The 20723-nt window shown below is 33.4% G+C and overlaps 1 protein-coding gene across 5 annotated transcripts; it reads left to right on the top strand.

Annotated features, from left to right (window-relative positions):
* Nucleotides 1-7099: 7099 nt before the first annotated feature.
* On the top strand, nucleotides 7100-19978 carry LOC129870016 (uncharacterized). Of its 5 annotated transcripts, none has more exons than XM_055944579.1 (8): nucleotides 7100-7277; nucleotides 7758-8238; nucleotides 8366-8465; nucleotides 8642-8698; nucleotides 11118-11232; nucleotides 13209-13291; nucleotides 19074-19135; nucleotides 19225-19548. In XM_055944579.1, the coding sequence occupies exons 2-8, from the start codon at nucleotides 7892-7894 to the stop codon at nucleotides 19403-19405; spliced, it is 945 nt and encodes a 314-aa protein (XP_055800554.1). In that variant the 5' UTR covers nucleotides 7100-7277; nucleotides 7758-7891; the 3' UTR covers nucleotides 19406-19548. The 5 variants fall into 5 exon arrangements, with proteins under 5 accessions (XP_055800554.1, XP_055800553.1, XP_055800556.1 ...); XM_055944581.1 differs by adding an exon at nucleotides 19555-19978 and having other exon boundaries at nucleotides 7102-8238; nucleotides 19225-19321; XM_055944582.1 differs by adding an exon at nucleotides 19555-19978 and having other exon boundaries at nucleotides 7103-8238; nucleotides 13212-13291; nucleotides 19225-19321.
* The last annotated feature ends 745 nt before the right edge of the window (nucleotides 19979-20723 follow it).

The raw sequence follows: 20723 nt of genomic DNA, 5'->3' as shown, positions 1-20723 counted from the left end.
AAGAAAATAAAAATTTTGTTGAAAGGGTTATCTCCTGAATATATAGATTTGAGTGTGTGATTTGAATTTAATTGAGACTTCAAACATTATTTTTTTAAAAATAAATAAATAATATATGCATAATATATAAAATTACTTTTTGAATTTTGTTTTATTAGATAGCGTCAAATTAAAGAGCACGTTTATGTGTTATGTTTTTACTATATGATAAAGTATTACTATTAAATATTTTCCATTGAAAAAAAAAATGCACGTGCCCTCGATTGTTAATACTTAAATAGATTAATCACTTATAAGATATTATCTCCTTAATCATAAAATCTAAAGCTTATTGCAATTGACAGTGATGTGAATAATTAAATAATGTGATATATTTAATGTAGCGTTTTCAAAATATAGTATTTAAAAGTAAAATATATATAATTTAAAAAATTAATAACAAATACTTAATAAAAGATATTAATTACATGGTTTGTATAAACTATTTATTTGATGCTTATAATTGAAGGGTAATTGAATGCTTTGGGTAAAACGTGTTCATCCAATGCGATTTACAGCCTTTGGTTTGTTCTCAACCATTTAAGGAAAGAGTTAATTTCCTAAACGATTATTTAAGTTTTGAAAATTGTCTTCAAGTAGCACTTTTACTTCATTTAAGATGAAAATATTACGTAATTATCATTATTTTTCTCAAAAACTACTAAACGCCTCAGAAGTGTTCTTCTCTCTTAAATGACATGCTAACATCATAATGTGGCATGTCATCCCATTAGGAAAGAAAGTGGTGTTTTTATTATGTCAAGTATATTTTGAGAAAAATACAAATAGTTAAGTGATATTGTAGTTATAAAAGAAAAAAAAGTGATATTACTAGGCAATTTCCCAAAAATTGATAACTATTCAAGAAATTTACTCGATGGATATTAGAGAAGTAGGTGGACTATAATGGTGGTTAGTATTGGTGGTGGTGGCGGTGCTTGATACTTAGGGGTCATTTGGTAAAATTTGTTAGGAAAAAGAAAAAAGGCTCAAATATGCCATCGAATTTTGAGAAAATGCTTATTTATGTCATCCGTTAAAAGTTTAGTTCATTTATGTCATTGACGTTTGAGAAAAAAACCATATATACCATTATTTTTAACTCTGATTTTGCAAAACCAGCCAAACAACTTTTAACACTTTTCAATTGGAATTTTGAATCAAATGTACTCTTTTTGCTCTTTCTTCTTCAAGAACACATGGAGAGTACATTTGATTCAAAACTCCAATTGAAAGCTATTGTTAAAAGTTGTTTGGTTGGTTTTTCAAAATCGGAGTTAAAAAATAATGACATAAATAAACATCTTCTCAAACGACAATGGCATAGATGAGTCAAACTTTTAATTGATGTCGTAAATGAGCATTTTCTCAAAGTTCGATGGCATATTTAAGTCTTTTGCCCAGAAAAAATAATGCGTGTATTACCTTTGTGTATCAGTAGTACCTTATTTGGTACACTTTTTCAACCTATGTATAACTAATGCTTGCATTAGTATTGAGGAGTGTATTACTAATACATAAAAATCAGCAATACACTAAAATTCATGGTATTAATAATGTAAGGAAATTTAATGCATGCATTATCATATAACTCACTTGCTCCTCAAATTCTTTTTTACATCATTTCCACTATATTTGTGGAGGGTGTCTTTGTAAATATTTTTTTTAAAAAAAATACAATGCATGATATTTTTAATACACTAAATCAAATTATGCATAAGCATTAATGCAATCATAATTAATGCAAGCATTACTAATACAATCTATTTAACATATTTTTTTGCGCCTTACCAAACGAGCCCTTGGTTGCTTGGTGGTTGGCTTGATTGTTTAGGGTGGTTGTGCAGTGAAGACTAGTGGTACACGGGGGTGACAATGAATGATACTTAGGCCTCATTGGTTTGCACTTAATTAATGTCCTAATCTTAATCACTAAATGCGTTTATTTTTCTTATTATACAGTCACTTAATGAGTCTAAATATGTCTGAATAGTTAAAATCTATAATAAAGTCTTAATGTAATTAAGATGTATATTAAATTATTTGTATAGAGATGACAGTTAACCGCTACTTCATCTACTTTCACCCATCATCATTTCAACCACAACTACCGCCACCGTCAATCACCATCACTCATTATCCATAACCAACATCCTTGGTCCAACCGCAATCACCAAAATCATTATCACATCCATTAATCACTATCGATAGTTATCCCCATTAATCGTCACTGTATTCCGCTAACTGCCATCGCCATTCGACACCACCATTAGCTATCAATATCATTTCACTACTAATTATCAGTCGCTACCACCACCAATCACAGTTAATCGCTACTGACAACTATTATACGATAAGATACTACTCACAACTACCATCATCAGTCAACATTATTCCAAATTGACGCACGCAATCACAATCGTTAGTCATCACCATTAGTTCTCATATAAAGATTTAAAAATATTTTATTGCTATGATACTAGATCAATTAATATTTTGTTTGAAATTTATGCTTATTATTTTCTAAATAAAGACAAATTTTATAGATTTAGATATTGAGAAAACAAACCGTCTTAATTATTTAATATTCAGATTTTAATGCAACATCTTAATATGATGAACATTCATATTCAGATATTCTAATTTTAATGAAAATAAACGAGACCTTAATGACTTGATGATAACTGTCTACGATAGTTGTGAGGTGATTGATAGTAATAATAATGATGATAGTAATAATAAATAAAATTGTGTTAAAATATTTCACTTACTTAAAATTAAAAGTAAACATTTTAATGATTATATATTTTGTATAAAGTACAAATGATTCTAATCTATTATAAACTAATATATGATTGACCCAGATCTCATTTTTATGAAAATAAATTGAGTCTAAGTGCACATTTAACATCACGCTAAACAAGTTACTATATTAAAGTCCATGGCACTATGCCACTATTATTATTATAAAAATAAGTAACTAAAAAAGAAGTTTTTTTTACTATAAAAGCGATCCAACTTACATTTTATTTTTATTAACATTAAACTTTATCATGTGAAATATATATTATATTCATTTTTATGAAAATAAATTGAGTCTAAGTGCACATTTAACATCACACTAAACAAGTTACTATATTAAAGTCCATGGCACTATGCCACTATTTTTATTATAAAAATAAGTAACTAAAAAAGAAGTTTTTTGTACTATAAAAGCGATCCAACTTACATTTTATTTTTATTAACATTAAACTTTATCATGTGAAATATATATTTTTATATTCACTTGTTCATTTTTGAAGTCAACTTGTTCAATTAATTAGATTCATGTTGAATGGGAGATAAAAAGACTCAAAGAATATTCTAATTCACATGCCTCAAACTCAAAATATTTATTAAAAAAATAAGTGATTTTAAATATTTCACCATCTATCCAATGATTGATTTGTGATATAACACAAAACATTATATTATTTCACTAGTTCAGTGGTGAAACAAAAACTTCAAAAAAGTAATTTCTTATGCCAACAGATCCAACAACATATATATAAATCACGTATACACACATTTATATATTATAATTTTTAACGACTTGTTTTACTGTCAATATTATTATTATTTTTTAGTATTTTTATTGAAGCTTCATCATGTTTGTATCTTTCAAATCTCCTACTGAAAATATTTTTTTTTGAGCCGAGAGTCTATCAACAACAACTTCTGTAGCTCACATAGATTTTGTACTTTTCAAATCTCACCTATAAAATTATATTGAATAAGTTATTATTATTATAATTAATTTCTTAACATCATTTACCTCTTGACTTCCGCCTCGAAAAGAACGTGAATGCTCATCTATGTCAGTTTCCTCATGAACAAGTTAGTTCTATTACTCTATAGTTGTAAAATTACTATTTATTCTTCAAACAACAACAAAAGTGTAAATAGGAAAAAGTCACAAAGAAGAAAAACCCAATATTTGCCAACAATTATTGGATCAATCTGCTTATTGGGACTCCCACTTTCTGCTGCTGCAATTCAAGATTTGCTAACAATACAACAAAACCAAAAAGTATCTACCAATTATTTTGTTTTTATTTTATTTTTGCACACTTCCCATTGCTTATCTTATTCTTTTATCCTATTGGTAGAGAGCCAGCTAGCAATAGTAGAAGCAAAAAGATCCTTCAATGTTCAAACTCCACAAGGCTAGAAAGTGGCATAGTTGTAAATTACTTAAATATACATTTTATTTTATTATAATCTTAAAAAATAATTTATCATTCTAAAAAAATTTAAAAATCCTCTTTCGGATACATCGTTCTCTTCTCGCTGATAAATCTCTATCCTTCTCTCGGATACATTCCTCTCTTATGTATTCAGATATCCTATCCTATCTCTGATATACATCTCTATCTCCTCTTTAATACATCCCTCTTTTATGTATTCGGATGTCTGTTGATGTTCCCGAAAAGTATCCGAAATTCATAAATTTTTTAAAAAATTTGTAATTTGAAAAAGAGTAGGAAAATAATGTAATCTTCTCTTAACACTATGAGATTTATGTAAATTACACATTTTTTTAGTATTTGACATTTATATTGAGCTGACTAATATAAATTTGTATCGTGTTAAATTTATTAAGGAAGAAATTTTTTTAAAAGTTTTTTTCATTGTAAAAATTCAAGTCTGAGACTCTTAAATAATTATCAATCAACATTCTTCGAGTGAATGTTTTGGAGTAGATGTCGAGTTATGTCAAACTCATAAAAGTCTTGCTCACTAAGAAGAGGTCAATGAGTTTCAATATCATGAAAGGCACACATCATTGTATTTAATTCATTGATGAAAAAGATAGAGAATTTAGGAGTTTTCGTACTTAATCAAATATCAACACATAAATTATGATGAAGAAAATATATATTTTAATTATACAGAATTATAAATTGATAATCACACACCATAATTAACGTGTTGAAAATTTATAACCGGCAACTAAAATGCAATTAAAAATTATACTAATTATATTAGTTAAAATATATAAATAATTCACTTTCTAATCATTTTTTTTCTTAGCTTTCGTGGTTAAATAAATATTAACACATAAATTAAAATGGAGTGAGTACATATTTTAGTTATGTAAGATTGTTAATTAATAATAAAATACCATATTTAATGTATTGAATTTTTTATCTATCAACTAAAATACAGTGAAAATGATATTAATTATATTAATTTTAATATATAAATATTTCACTTTTTATAACAACGTAATTTGTTAGGATATTTTTTTAAAACTATTATAACAAAATATTATTGTAAAAAACATATAGTATAACATGATATATAAAAAAAATTATTTAAAAAAAAAATTAATCGTCGTAGTGAAATATCATTGCAGAAGGTGGTTGTTATAAAAATGCTTGAATTGTAATGCAGTCTACGAGGATAAATAATGTAGAAATTATAGTGTAGGAAACTATAATGAGATTTAACCACATCAAATATTTATATCGGATGAATATAATTACCATGATTAAGTAATTGAAGTAAAAAAATACCAATTAATCATGATTAAATAAAAAAAACTTTATATTAAACTCATGACATGCATGTATTGATTTGATGTAAACACGTGAGGAAGGATTTTTTACCAAAAATTGCAATGTAAAGATTATTTATTAGTTATAAATACTTAGTTCATTGTATTAAAAATAATAATATAATGTGTAAATTTTAATACATATATATATAATTAAAAAATTATGTATCCAATCCGAACTTGTTTAGACTAAAACATAGTTATTATTACTATATACACAGTTTTTATTTTTGTCCTTTAATAGCTTTAATTTCTGTATTGCTAATTCTTATATTCTTATTTCATATTATATCCCGCACAAATTAAATGAATATAAATATATATTTTTAGGACAAGATAATCTATAATCAATGCAGAGTTTATGAAAACGACAAACACAAATAAACAAATTTAATGCAAGTACATTATTATATTAGCTTATGCAGCAGACCAAACGGACCCTTATGATTTACGTGTTTTAGAACAATTTGTTATGCTATTTCAAGTCCAGATAAAGGAGAAAAACTGTAATAGGTCGGTAATCAACATAAAACTTGTTGATTCATATGAATCCTCATAATATAGTGATATGATATGAAGTTAAATAACAAAACGAGGTTTTATATAATTGATTTCAACTTATTTGAGGCTGAAACGTAGTTATCATTGTATATTAGATGCTTAATACATACAGAAACACTTGAAGTTAACACAAACTTTCACATAGACACCTCAACTAAGTAATCTTACCTTTTAAATACCTACAATAAGACCCAAGTGTCTAGTTTGACATTTTTTTTGACTTAACAACTCGCGTGATTTTCGCATGAAATATGCACGTAAAATTTCATTAAAGCCAATTCAATTCATTGCAAAAAAAATTTAGAAATTTATTCAGATTGTTTTCCTCAAAAGTTTTAGGTGAATATCGTATCGAATATGTTACTTCTTTGTTATTTCCTTTTTTGTTGTTATCTCCTTTTTTGTTGTAATCTACTTTTAATGCAAGTTGATTATCTCGACACTTGATGAAATATCCTTTTATTTATTTTCAAGCAAAAAGAGATTCAAATCTTATTTATTCATCATAATTTTTTTTCATAAATAATTATAATGCGTAAACAACGAGCATATCTCCGTAATTTCTCCCCTCTCAGAATAGGCCTAAAGTAGATTGACATTTCATTTTCTGTCTTGATAATAGATAAAACATCAAATCAAGAGATTCAAATCTTATACATTCATCGTAAATTTTTTTCATAAATAATTATAATGCATAAACAATGAGCTTATCTCCGTAATTTCCCCCATCTGAGAATAGGCCTAAAGTAGGTCGACATTTCATTTCCTGTCTTGATAATAGATAAAACATCAAATCCTAGGTCTCAACTTTATAATATACGTAAAATCATTGGTCCAAAAATCTTCATATTATTTTTTTCCATAAAAGAAAAAGGTAAGACTAGATAAAGAAAAAAATTTCAACAAGATTTCTCCTTTTTTTCCCTGTTCTGTCAGTTCTCTCACTCTGTACCTCCACTAATACTTACATGAAGTACTATTTCTTGATTCTTTGATGTTGGGTTTTTATTCTTTCACAAAATATCTGAGTTTCATTTCATGGGTAATCTTGTGAAGCAATGTAATTTAATCAACAAAGGTAACAAATACCCAAGTGGGGTTTTAGTTTTGAAGGGGATTTTCATCTTGGTTAAGGAATCTGGTGAAATGTATTGTCTTGGTACTGTATAATTTAGTGTTTTTGCAAACCCCCTTTTACTCTACTGGGAAAATCAATGAACCCCAGATAAAAAGTTTGGGTCTTTTTGAAGTTCTGATTGTAGTTTTTACTTTTTTTATTTCTATTGTCGTGTAGTTCTGGGTGGATTGAGGAGTTTAGTGAATTGTCTTGGTATTGTATAATTTTGTGTATTGCAACCCCTTTTACTCTCCGGGAACAGTGATGAACCCCAGATAGATTTTGGGCTTTTATTTTTTGTTTTTGAAGCTCTGATTGTAGTGCTGTTTTGCTTTTTTCTTCTGTTGTTGTGTAGCTCTGGGTGGATTGAGGAGTTTGGGGGAACTGTCTTGGTACTGTATAGTTTTGTGTATTGTAACCTTTTTTACTCTCCTGGAACAGTGATGAACCCCAGATGAATTTTGGGTTTTTGAAGCTGCTGCTTTTACCTATTGTTATGTAGCTCTGGGTGGATTCAGGAGTTTGGTGAATTTTTCTGGAAGTACTTGAATAGAGTTAAATGCTTTAGTGAAGTAATGGCTGCAGAGTCTAATACAGGGTTTCACCAGCAAGCTTTATTATTTCAATCAGGGGCAATTGGGAGCTCATCATCTCAGATGATGTTGATGAGTGATTACTACAGTCACCTTGGAATGAATTTCGATGTAAATAATAGTGGTGTAGGAGGAGGGATGTTGTATTCAGGGAATCCAACAATGATGACAACCAATAACACTAGTAGCAATAGTCCAATAACTAGTCAGTATGGAAGTTGTTCAGATTCTTTTCTTATAGATACAGTGCCAGGGCTCAAGCATGATACGGGCCTCGCTGTTGAATGGACGGTCGAGGAACTTTACAAACTGGAGGAAGGACTTATCAAGTTGGTAGATTTATTTTGGGTCTCTTAATTAATATAGATGCTGAGATATTTTTGAGTCTATCCATGTTTGTGACAAAAATATATATCCTTACGCATGTATTTGACCTTCAAACTTTTTTGTTAATAGGTATGCCAATGAACCACGTATAATGAAATACATTAAGATTGCAGCCACACTCCGCGATAAAAATGTCCGTGATGTTGCACTGAGATGTAGGTGGATCTCGGTGAGCTACCCAGTGTGTTTAATATCTCTCAATTACTTGACTGTATCTATCTCTATCCTTCATCTCTTTTGTAGAAGCTATTTCTGATGACTCCTTTCATTAGTCTGAAGCATTTTTTGTCATAGCTGATGCTTGTTGAGAAAGACTTGCTTACATCTTTAGTTATTGTTTGTCAGAGAAAGCGAAGGAAACAGGAAGACTATAGTTTGGGGAAGAAAGTGAAAGACAGGAAGGTGTGCTATCATCTACTTTACTTCCTTTTAATCCTTTTCCTAACTTCCCTTTATCTCGTATGGTATACAAATTACTTTGATTTACTTATCTAAGGTCCTCAAAGTCTAGACTGATCAGACATAGTGAGTTATTCAGTTATCCAATAATTCTTGAATCTGGGAGTTTTTAGAAACTGTTCACGGTAACTTTTATGTTTGAAAATTCTTTGGTCATGGTAGTTTAAAGAAATGTGCATGCTTTCAAATGTAATTTTACTATTCTGACCAAATACTAGCTTATCTGTCTAAATGTGACATCTTTGTTTCCAGCTATAAGCAGAGAGCAAGTTTGATAATATTAGGAGAGAATTTTTATGTGAAGGAGATAAAGTGGATAATACTTTCCCGGCAGCGAAATGGAGCAAAGTAACTAAAATAAAGGAGAGGAGTTATGGATAGAAGTTTGATATTGCGAAGCAAGAGTTTATTGTATTACTGGTTGTGGAGATATTGCCAGGTTCCAATGACCTTTAGGAACAGGTGATCCGATTATCTGGAGGAATAAAGCACATCGTAAGGTGGTTGGGTTTTGTTGGATTGTCACATTTGATGCTTGTTTGACACAATCAACTCTGCAGAAGATAAGATTTTAATGTGTAGTAGGTGTTATAGGTGTGAGATTTATGGTTAAGATACAAGCCATCTGTTGCTACACAGCTAGTGGTTAGGCAGCTATGGAGTTTGTTTCTGAACGTTGATGGGCTGATAGTTTAAAAAGATGAGTGATATTGGGTGCCTAGGACTGAAGGAGGCTTTCTTAATCTATACAGGAAAGGAGCTGAGAAAACAAAGAAGGAGCATATATTATTAACATACCAGCTTGCCCTTTTTTCGGGTGATTTGGAAAGAGAGAAAAGAGAGGTATCTATCATAGAGCAAACAAAATCTACAAAGCTATCAGCTGGAATCCATTGGGGACAAAAAAAACCAACTATATAAATACGAAAGACATTTAGCTTTGAGCATAGATTGGCTAGTTGAGAGGCCATCAAAACATCTTCTATTTCTTTCATTCCAGGTAGTCCAAAAGATGGAAGCTGGTATCATCTTCCAAATCTTTTTGATGGTGCTGTCAACTTTCCAGTGGCTCCAGCCTTTTGGTGTAACTTGTTAAATGCTCATGAATTAGATATTCATATAGGTTTTCCAGCCCCTTTTGAGATTAATTGGGAGTGAGTTTTTGCAACTGTAAATTTTCATTGCCTACTTGTGCTGGCTTTTAATGAGTAAATTCTGTCTAAAATGAGATCCACTTGATAGGTGTCTTATCATATGTTAAAATGTCCTTGTCGAGCTATTTTATCTAACTGTTGAGTCAGTATAGATGTATAGTTACTCACTCACACCCAACTATTTAGTATTTATTCTCTTTCTCGAAAGTTAACTAAACTTGTTAATGAAGAGGAAGAGGGTGCAATCTTTATTACCTGGAATCAATGGCAATTGAAAACAGCTAGTTAAATCAATTTTGAAAAAGAAATGACCTCTTCCCTGTATTTGTAGAGTGCGATTCAACATTAGAGAACTTGATCATTTAACCAAAAAGAACTTCTTAAGTATTATAATCATACTACTGTTGCTGGACCAAAGAAAGTTCTTTCTGTCTTGCCTATGACTATCCAAGAATTTCAATGTTTGAATCGAGGTTTCAAATGGTAAAGATTATCTGATTTTATTTATTTTAGAATTTTTTTCATAAAAAAAGTTCCTACCTGTCTTGCTGGATCTTTTGGGACTTTGTTATTATACTTCCTGCTGTTACATAGTAGAAACTATACCGGTGCTGATGGGTGTGAGTGTAGGGGCAGGTGGATTTTGTCATTTCTTCTCTTTACTGAGGCATCACCTTGGAGTAACTGGTAAAGTTGCTGCCATGTGACCAGGAGGTCACGGGTTCAAGCCTTGGAAACAGCCTCTGGCAGAAATGCAAGGCAAGGCTGCGTACAATAGACCCTTGTGGTCAGGCCCTTCCCCGGACCCCGCGCATAGCGGGAGCTTTAGTGCACCGGGCTGCCCTTCTCTTTACTGAGGCATCACCTTTTTGTTATTAATGGGAAGGAGCAATAGGATTGTCTACATATCTAGTAGAATGTGCCAATTGGTTTTGCGTTTTGCCTCTGCTTCAGGAAAATTTCTGAATGGTCACATTTCAGATCACTAATGAACTAGTAAATTCTACTTTTAGAAACCGAATTAGTGGAATTACTTTTACGAAAGTTCATATGTTCTGCCCTAGTTACAGTATGTCATGACTCATGACATTAATCACTAATCATCTCTCTATGTATGTCTATTGGGATGTCTCTATCTACATGCATCTTTCCTTTTGCATATTTTATCATAGAGAAAGAAAAACATTACATTTTTCATGCTTCTTCAGGATAAATTAGCAGAAATATCCTCAAAGAGTAGTGCATCTGCTTCACTTATGAGCTTGGCTCCATATTCCCTCTCCATGAATCATCATGGCCATGGTGATGTTTTGCCATCAGGAGGTTAGTTTCACCTGTTTATCAATAGGAAACTATTCTTCTCCATTTTCCTTTTGCCAGAAAACAAAGTTGTTCTATGACCTCTCTAACTAAATAGCTGTTTCCTGAAATTGACTTAAATGATCTTGTAACAGATAATTGCTTACCTAATAATACCTGATGCAGCTAGATAATGTTTCTGGTTAAAAGTGTGTGTGTTATTCATTCTGGTATCAGATGAACAGCAATCTGCTATAGTGAAAAATATAGAAATATCATTTTATTAAGCTTCTTCTTTCTTCTGTGATAAAATCTAATGACAATATATTCACTCTTAAATCTTAATAACAATTCGTTATTTAGCTTCTTCTTGCACAATTCACAATGCTTAGTTTGGAAATCACTATCCCGATAAAGTGAAGGAGATGGAAAAAGGTTGTGTTGCATGTTTTTGTTTGAATGGGAAAGGGAAGTTTAAAATAAGAAGAATTGGGATGTTACAAGTTGATCATATTTGAACTGTTTGTGTGGGTTGCACAACTTTCTTGTAACCTAATTTCGGGAAACAAGATTTGTAAGGATAAATAGAGGAAGGGAGTGAAAGTGTGATCTTGTACGTGTTCCGAATGCAAGTATACTGTTGGTTTTTTTAAAAGATGGGACAGCAAAAAAAGAGTTAAAATGACTCTCTTTGGATTGAAATGACTTTCAATTGCTTTTCAATAATTTTATTAAGCATTGAGGGGCTTTAAATAGCCAACATAAAACATAATAGTTTGAAATTTAAAACTAACTAAAATATCTCAACAAACTAATCTATCTAATAAAAATTTAAAATTCAAATTATCCTAAACTTAAGCAACTTATTAGACTAAAAATTACTATAGTAACTAAAGTAAATTTCAACACTCCTCCTTTGCTTTATTTACTGCAATTTATAAAATTACTACTCCTCAAATTCCGCTTTAGTGGTTGGTGATTCTTTGATCATTTTTGAACTTGCAAAATTTCTTCTTCTTTCTTTTTCTTCTTTTGATTTTGTGCTTAAAAAGCACCATCTATGATTTTCTCTTGTTTGAAAGTGCTTTCATTTGGAAATTCGGAGTTGCAAAGAGTTGTTGTGATGATTTTTCTTCCATCACAATATCACATAAAAGATATGTTTCATAATATGATTTCATTTTCAATGACCAATTCTGATAGTTTTTGTCAGTGAAACTTTTTTGGGCATTCAAAGAGAGACTGCTACTTGACATCCTTTTTTTAGGTTGAAAATTGATTTAAAATAGCCTATGCGTTGAAAAAAGCACGGGTTGAAAATAGCCCTGGTGGGTTAAAATGGATAGCCCTTATGGGTTAAAAAGGTAGTCCTTACGGGTTAAAAATTGTATGGTAGTTCTTTGAAAGAACTCACAGATCCCGTAAGATCAATAAAGCTCTTGATGCCACTGTTTTTTTTTTAAAAAAATGGGGCAGCAAAAAAGGAGTTAAAATGACTTTCTTTGGATTGAAATGGATTTCAATTGTTTTTCAATAATTTTATTAAGCATTGAGGGGCTTTAAATAGCCAACATAAAACACAATAGTTGAAATTTAAAACTAACTAAAATATCTCAACAAACTAATCTATCTAATCCCCAGACCCCACGTTGTGGAATTTCACTGGGTTGTTGTTGTTGTAAACTAATCTATCTAATAAAAATTTAAAATTCAAATTATCCTAAACTTAAGCAACTTATTAGACTAAAAATTACTGCAGTAACTAAAGTAAATTTCAACTTATACAACTGTCAAAATGTTTTATGTTTGACCAATTTATTCACGCAAACACTGAAATATGTCATTTTGCATAATCTGGTAAAACTCTTACTGAAATTACTGATCAATCTTGTTCTTGTGCTAATACTATTGTGAAATTCTTATGTGTTTTTGGTTTTGTATCTTGAGTTGTTTCATTCAGCTTTGCCTCTAATTGTCTAACTGGTTTTTGTGTTGCTTAGCAGCATTACTTGGAACAAGGCGTCTATTGGAAGAAAATAATCAGGCCCTTAACAAAATTTCAGCTAACCTCTCAACGTTCAAGGTATCAGTCTCAACCTCTTGTTTATAGAATGAAACTTATGAAATAATTGGGGGAGAATCAGAAAAACAAGATGCGGACTTCTTGTTGAAGGACTTCAATAGTTTTCTTGAAATGGAAGATGACTTGTAGAAAATTTTCTGGGGATGATATTTATTAAAAGCCATAGCCCAACAGGGAAAAGAAAACATTGGCTCTGTTAATACTGACAAGAAAAGAGCTGGACAAGTCTTGCTCTCTCTGCGGCAATTTTCTGATTCTGCAGCATCGTTTCTGATCCTTTAGTGCTAACATAAGTTTCATTCACGCAGCATTATAAGCTTGTCTAAGGCGACTCATGTGTGATCATATCTTGTTTAATGAGAAAAGAGCTGCATGAAGACAGGGAACTCGAGAGAGGGGAAGATTTTTTTCCCTTGGGGCAAGAAGTCTATCGAAATCGTTTCACACAATCAGACAGAATTTTCATGGTTTTAATATATTGCATTGAGAAAAAGCTTGTGTAAACAGAGGAATAATCAACCAGTGAAGTTTCAGATGCTGCTGCCAAATCATATGAAGGGCATAGCCATCATATGCAGGAAAATGAGTAAGTTGGCTGAGATCTCTGGATGTTTTTTAGTACAAAAATTTGATATGAATGGTCAGTTTGGACGCATAGAAGAATGAAGATGAATGAGGAAGTTGTGATTAACATTTATATATGTTTCTTCCAAATTGATGATGAAACAAGGGGTCAATGTTTGGTATGGTGGATGAGGATATGCATGTGATCAGGAAGAACCCTTTATCAGAAACTATCAAGGCACAAATGGGCGAATAGAATTATTCAATACTGGTATGACAAGAATCAAACACCTGGTGGAAATCATGCTCTGGATTCTGAAAAAATGGAATTTCACTTGGCCAAACAGGTACAGAAAACGTGACAAGGCCATGTCACGATGGGTTGGATAATGTCTGAGGGTAATTGTGAGAGAATAAATATCATTAAATACCATGTTATTAAATGGGAATAGTTGATTAAGCCAATGAATAAAGGAGGGTTTGGTGTCAAAAACCTTTCAAAGCACAATACTGGTTGTTGAGGAAGTGGCAGGAAATAGACTAACACTTGGTGTAAAAGTAGGGAGGTAGGTTGCAAAAGAGCAGTGGTGGTGCTTGAAAACAGTTGCAACCTCACATGGTGTGAATTTCTGGATAAAATCATAAGGCAGCTGGAGGTGTTTGGAAATTCATTAGATATAAAGCTGTGAATGGAATGTAAAATTTTGGACAGATTGTGGTTAGGTATGTTGCATTGAGGGAGAAGTTTTTATAACATACCCAGATTTGCCGCTCTTCTGGAGGCTCTGATTGGATAGAACATCTCCTCAGAACTTTATACCATGACTGTCCACAACAACAACAATATACCCAATGAAATTCCACAAGTGGGGTCTGGGGAGGGTAGAATGTACGCAGAGACCCTCGACTCAAATATGTCGGCCCCAAATATGAGAAAAAACCAATTTATATAACATAACGGCAAAAAAAAACAATACGATGCAAATTTTACAAGGCAAGAACAATAACAAATACAACATACTAAGATACTCAAAAGGCAATAACAACACAACTATAATGATACGCCTAGAGCTACAACTAATCCTAAACTGTCACAATGCATGACATCATTCTATCCCTACTAGCCTTCTACTCCTACTAACCTTCTACCTTAATCCGCGACCTTCACTCCTTTCTATCTAAGGTCATGTCCTCGGTGATATGGAGTAACGCCATATCCTGTCCAATCACCTCATCCAAATTCAACCGCTCACACCTCCTAACTGTGGCATCGACACCCCTCCTCTGCACATGCCCGAACCATCTCAACCTTGCTTCTCTCATTTTGTCTGCCACAGGGGCCACTCCTACCTTCTCCCGAATAGCCTCATTCCTAATTCCATCACTCATAGTGTGACCACATATCCATCTCAACATCCCCATCTCCGCAACATGCACCTTCTGAACATGCGAGTTCTTGACTGGCCAGCACTCCACTTCATATAACAACGCCGGTCTAACCACCATTCTATAAAACTTACCTTTAAGTTTGGATGGTACCTTCTTATTACACAGGACCCCAAAGACAAGCCTCCATTTCATCCATGCTGCCCCAATGCGGTGCGTGACATTATCATCGATGTCCCCACTACTCTGGATGATGGATCTAAGATACTTAAAACTTTCTTTCTTGGGGATAGGTTGATTGGCAAGCCTCACTTCTATGCCCTCTTCATCCATCGCAACACTGAATTTGCACTCCAAGTATTCTGTTTTGGTCCTGCTCAATTTGAATCGTTTGGACTCCAGAGTGTGTCTCCAAACATCCAACTTATCATTGACTCTGTCCCGAGTCTCATCAATCAAAACTATATCATCTGCAAATAACATACACCATGGAACATCCTCTTGAATAGACCGTGTCAGCTCATCCAACACGAATGCAAAAAGAAACGGACTCAGCACAGATCCCTGATGTAGTCCCATCTCAATAGGAAAATGCTCTGAGTCATCTCCCACCGCCTGAACCCGTGTCTTGACTCCGGCATACAAGTTCTGTATCGCTCTGATATACACCATCGGGGCACCTTTAGCCTCTAGACACTTTCAGAGAATATCCCTTGGAACTTTGTCATAGGCCTTTTCAAGATCAATGAATACCATATGAAGATCCCTTTTTCTTTCTTTAAATTTCTCCATCAGTCTCTGCATAAGATGGATTGCTTCAATAGTCGACCGCCCCGGCATGAATTCAAACCGATTCTCCGAGATTGACACTCTTGGAAACACTCTGAGGATAGAAGAAATGATATAATCAACTGGAAACACACTGAGGATAGAAGGTTTTCTGTGAACAAGCTCTACAGGATGGAAGTAGGATCTCTTCAATGAATCAGATTGGCAAGGTGGAGGCAGATTTGGACAAGTCAGGCATCAACTAAGGTGAAGTGTTTTGTATGGTTGGTGGCCAAGAGAGCATGTCTCTCGCAAGAAGTGTTGAAGAAGAAGGGCCAACAAATAGTATTCAGATGTTTTCTCTGCAATGAGACAGATGAGACCAACAATCACCTATTCTTGCATTGCAAAGTCACTTCCCAGCTTTGGTCCATGTTCTTGAAACTCACAGACAACAACTGGACTATGCCCGAACACACTGCTGACCTACTGAGCTGTTGGATTAGGAGAGGAGAAAGTAAGAGCCAGAAGAAATGGCGGAGAATGACCCCAGCTTGCATTTGGTGGATAATATGGAAGGAGAGAAATGGAAGATGTTATGAGAATAAAACAAATTCCATTCAGAAAGTGAAAGAGAAATGTATTTGTCTCCTTTTATTTTTGGTGTAAGGAGTAAAGTACAGAGGAAGTAGAACAGTTAGTAGATTTGTTAGGTTCACTGTAATTAGCCTTTTTCTCCTTTTCTTGTTAGCAACTTTTTGGAGGTCCCCAGCATGTCCTTAATGCCGAAGAGAGCAATTACCAATTTAAAAAATAAAATAAAAAATCTCCTCCTCACAGAATGACCACAGCTGGGACAGGAAGTTTTCCAGAGCTGGAAGGTGATAGTAGTAAGTCAGCTATGTCAATAAAACATGGATTTGATTGTATAGGCCCTGATACTCATGGACGAAGAAAAGAGTTGAAAGATTCACAGTTAAATGTTTTTTTTTTGCAAGGAGAAGAAGGAAACCAACAATCATCTGTTTCTCCATTGTAGGATTAGCACACAGATCCGGTCTCTGTTTCTAAGTATGTCTCAAGAAAATTGGGTAATACCAGAACACACTGCTGACCTACTCATCTGTTGGATAAGGAGAGGAAGGAGCTAAATTTTGAAAAACATATGGTTGTCAACATGGAGAGAGAGAAACAACAAATGCTTTGAGGATATCTCTAACCCAAACCAGAAAATTAACGAGAATTGTATCAATACTTTGTATTTTTGGTGTAAAGAAGAGGGTATAGAAGAAGCTTAACAGTTAGTAGACTTTTCAGGATCTCTGTAATTACTGTAACTTTTTACTTTTTTCTTGGTCCATAACTTTTTGGAGGTTGCCAGCATGTCCTTAATGCTGAATAATACAACTTTACCATTTTCAAAAGAAAATTGTTCTATGCTCTAGTGGTCACACTTGGCACATGGTCAGCAGTTCCGCCGAAAATTAAATAGAAGCTACAGCTCTCCTGGAGGTAGTTGGTTGAACGACAGCGCTGGAAGCAGTCCTTAGTTTGGATAACCACAAAAGAAAGAAGAGGAGTTGTGCCATAGATATTTCATGTGTGGGTGGGATGGTGAAGCAGTCAACCATCTCTTTATATTGGTAGGTGTTGATCTTTTTTATGTTCAAGGTGGAATGGCCATACCAAAGCCAGTGATGGATTTTCGATGTGTTGCAAGAAAATGTTTGGGGAAACTAGAAGATTTTGGCCCAGGGAAGGAAAAGAATAGGAGGTGCTTTGGAGTTTGGAGGACATGCTCTAGCTATAAATGCCTAAAAATCTAGTTGTTTGAGAAACTTGTTTTTGGTGTAATCAATGTTATCTAACAACAACAACATACCCAGTATAATCCCACAAGTGGAGTCTGGAGAGGGTGGGGACGACAACAACAACAACATACCCGTGTAATATCATAAGTGGAGTCTTGGGAGGGTGGGGTGTACACAGCCTTATCCCTACCTTATGAACTACCTTGTGAAGGTAGAGAGACTGTTTCTGATAAATCCTCGGCCAAGTAAAGCATATTAAACTATCTTATCTAAATGACTTGGAAAACTATATGGATTTTCTGAACACTCTAGGAATGTAAACTTTGTTAAGTTTGCACCCCGACTAAGCACCTCAAATGGCGTTTACTACCTTACATTATAAAGAAAAGCACTTTAAACCGGTGCTACTTTTTATACAATAGAAACACTAACAAGAAAAGAAGGAAGGCTCATTAATATGAGATTACAGGTATACAATGACAAAAGATTGGGCCAATTTAATATTAAGTACTTTTAAACCACTCTTCTAAAATGAAATTAAGATAATTCTGAATTGCTCTTGTATATGTATAGAAACACACACCCAGGGACACATTTAAGTTGCTGATTCCTTGTAACCATATCCAAGTTTTGTCTGTGTTCACATTAACTTTTAATGAGCCTGATCCTTCGACAGCAATGGTAATTACCACGACTTGAGAGTGCATGTAACATAGGTCATAAAAAAGATCGGTGACATTTTCATCTGTTGGCCTTTCTGTGTCAGCTTTGGTAGTCCTTTTAGTTTGAGTACAAAGAGAATGGTGATACTTGTTATTTACTGTTAAAATAATAGAACTAAGTAGGTCTCAGGTTCAAATCCTAGCAGAGGCAAAAAACACTAGGTAATTTCTTCCCATCTGTCTTAGCCTTGGTGGACAGAGTTACCCGGTAACTATTGCTAGTGGGAGGTGGTAGGTGTCCCATGAAATTAGTCGAGGTGCGTGAAAGCTGGCTCGAAAACCACAGTTATTAAAAAAAGGAACGAAGTAAGAAAACTAATGTGGGAATTGAATGAGGTGTATAAAATCCTTGGAAAAGTAAAAATAAAGAAGATGGAATTATTTAACTTTTTCTTCATGGATTAGTCTTTTTTTTTGTTTTTATTTCTGTTTCTATCGCATCTTTGGGAGGGCGACTGGCAGATGTTCCTACCTTACTATTTTCTATTTTGCATAGCTTCTGATATCTGATGTCAATATGTAAATGAGCAGTTGCAGGACAATGTTGATCTCTTTTTCCGGACGAAGAACAATTTAACTGCGATTTTAAATAAGTAATTCTATCATCCTTTTTATTTGCCACCATGCTGACTTTTAATTGTCCTGCCATTCATATAATACTACTGTTATTATGTCATTTCAGCATGAAAAATATGCCAGGGATTATGAGCCAAATGCCACCACTTCCAGTCTTCTTGAATGAGGAGCTCGCTAGTAGTCTTTCGCCTAGTTCAGCCCAGGTGATCTTGCTTTTTGCACCCTTTTTTAGACACAACGTTCAATTCTTATGCCATATCACTAGGGTTGATCCAGCGCCTTACTGAATCGGTTCTTCAAGTTCCACCATATCACTAGAATTACCCTGTCAATAGAACTTCTGTGTGGTCGTCTTAAATATGCTCCAAGTTCATCTATGTTAAACAAGATTTCTTGCAACATGTCATGATGGTGATGGATCCCTCTATTTCCCCAGCCGATGATGTTTGGCTGCAGAAGTGGAATCCAGTTGAAACAGGAGCCAGCTTGTTGATAGAGAATGCTCGGTGCTCAGTTTGGGTTATTGGCTAGTGTAAGTGCACAATTTTGTGTAAATGCATAAAACAACTGGCGGTACTTACATGACTAGGTCAATGAGAAGAACGTTTTTGAACCATTTTCGGAAGCTGAATATCTGAGCAAGAAGTATCAGGAAATAACAGCCTTTTTTCGTCATCCCATATCAGGCGAGATTATTCCACCTTTCTGTGTGTAAATTCGAGAAACAAATATAACTTCGAAATCATCCTTTCGTTGTGTAATTGTTCTCTCTTTTTTTTTCTTCCTAATTTGCTGTAAAAATCAACAAATTATTGAGTATTGGATTGAAATGAACTCAAATAGAGCAGAATTGATGTAAATGATTTATATAGTTGATCGTAACTAGTTTGCAATTTAAGTATTAGTTGTTTTCAGAAAAGGGTGACTGGCTAGCTAATCCCAATTCGCCCCGTGAAGTCCTACTTCAGGGGTTAAGTACTTTATACTAAAGACGATTTCATTTTCAGGTTCAACTCAACCTCTTTACCTTAAGAGGAAGTACACGTTAAAGAACATATTTACATAGAACGTGAGCTGTATATACAGAGGTGAATTTGTTGTAAAGGGTATGTATTTGTACTAAATTCAAACTGTTCATAAAGAAAGATTTCTGGTCTACATGTGGGAAGAAACGGTACAAGTAACTTTACAAAGGATCCTGATGCTGTTTAAGAAATTCAACAAGTAGATGAGACTAGATTTTCACCAAACGGTTCATCATCTACTATATATATATATATATATATCTACTATATATATATATATATACACACGTAAAGAAGAATATTTTGACCAGTATGTGTATTGTGATTTGCCAACAAAGGAGACTCGAACAAATTGTGCCTGCTCAACTGAAATTTAGGGGCAAGTTAGAGGGGCTGCGTATGTGTTTGGCATTCGCCGTTTAACGTGCACTCTCACAAGTCAGATGTTTTCAATTTCCTAAACTTTGATCTTGGTTCTATGCTTTATAAATCTGTGCCTGCTCACACCTATATCGAAGACAAAAATCATTCCCAAAACCGCGAGACAATGCACCGCCCATCCCCAAACCAACCAACACAA

The sequence above is a fragment of the Solanum dulcamara genome, chromosome 10 (genome assembly GCF_947179165.1).
Source record: "Solanum dulcamara chromosome 10, daSolDulc1.2, whole genome shotgun sequence".
NCBI classification, from domain to species: domain Eukaryota; kingdom Viridiplantae; phylum Streptophyta; class Magnoliopsida; order Solanales; family Solanaceae; genus Solanum; species Solanum dulcamara.
This window is presented reverse-complemented; position numbering and strand designations above follow the sequence as displayed.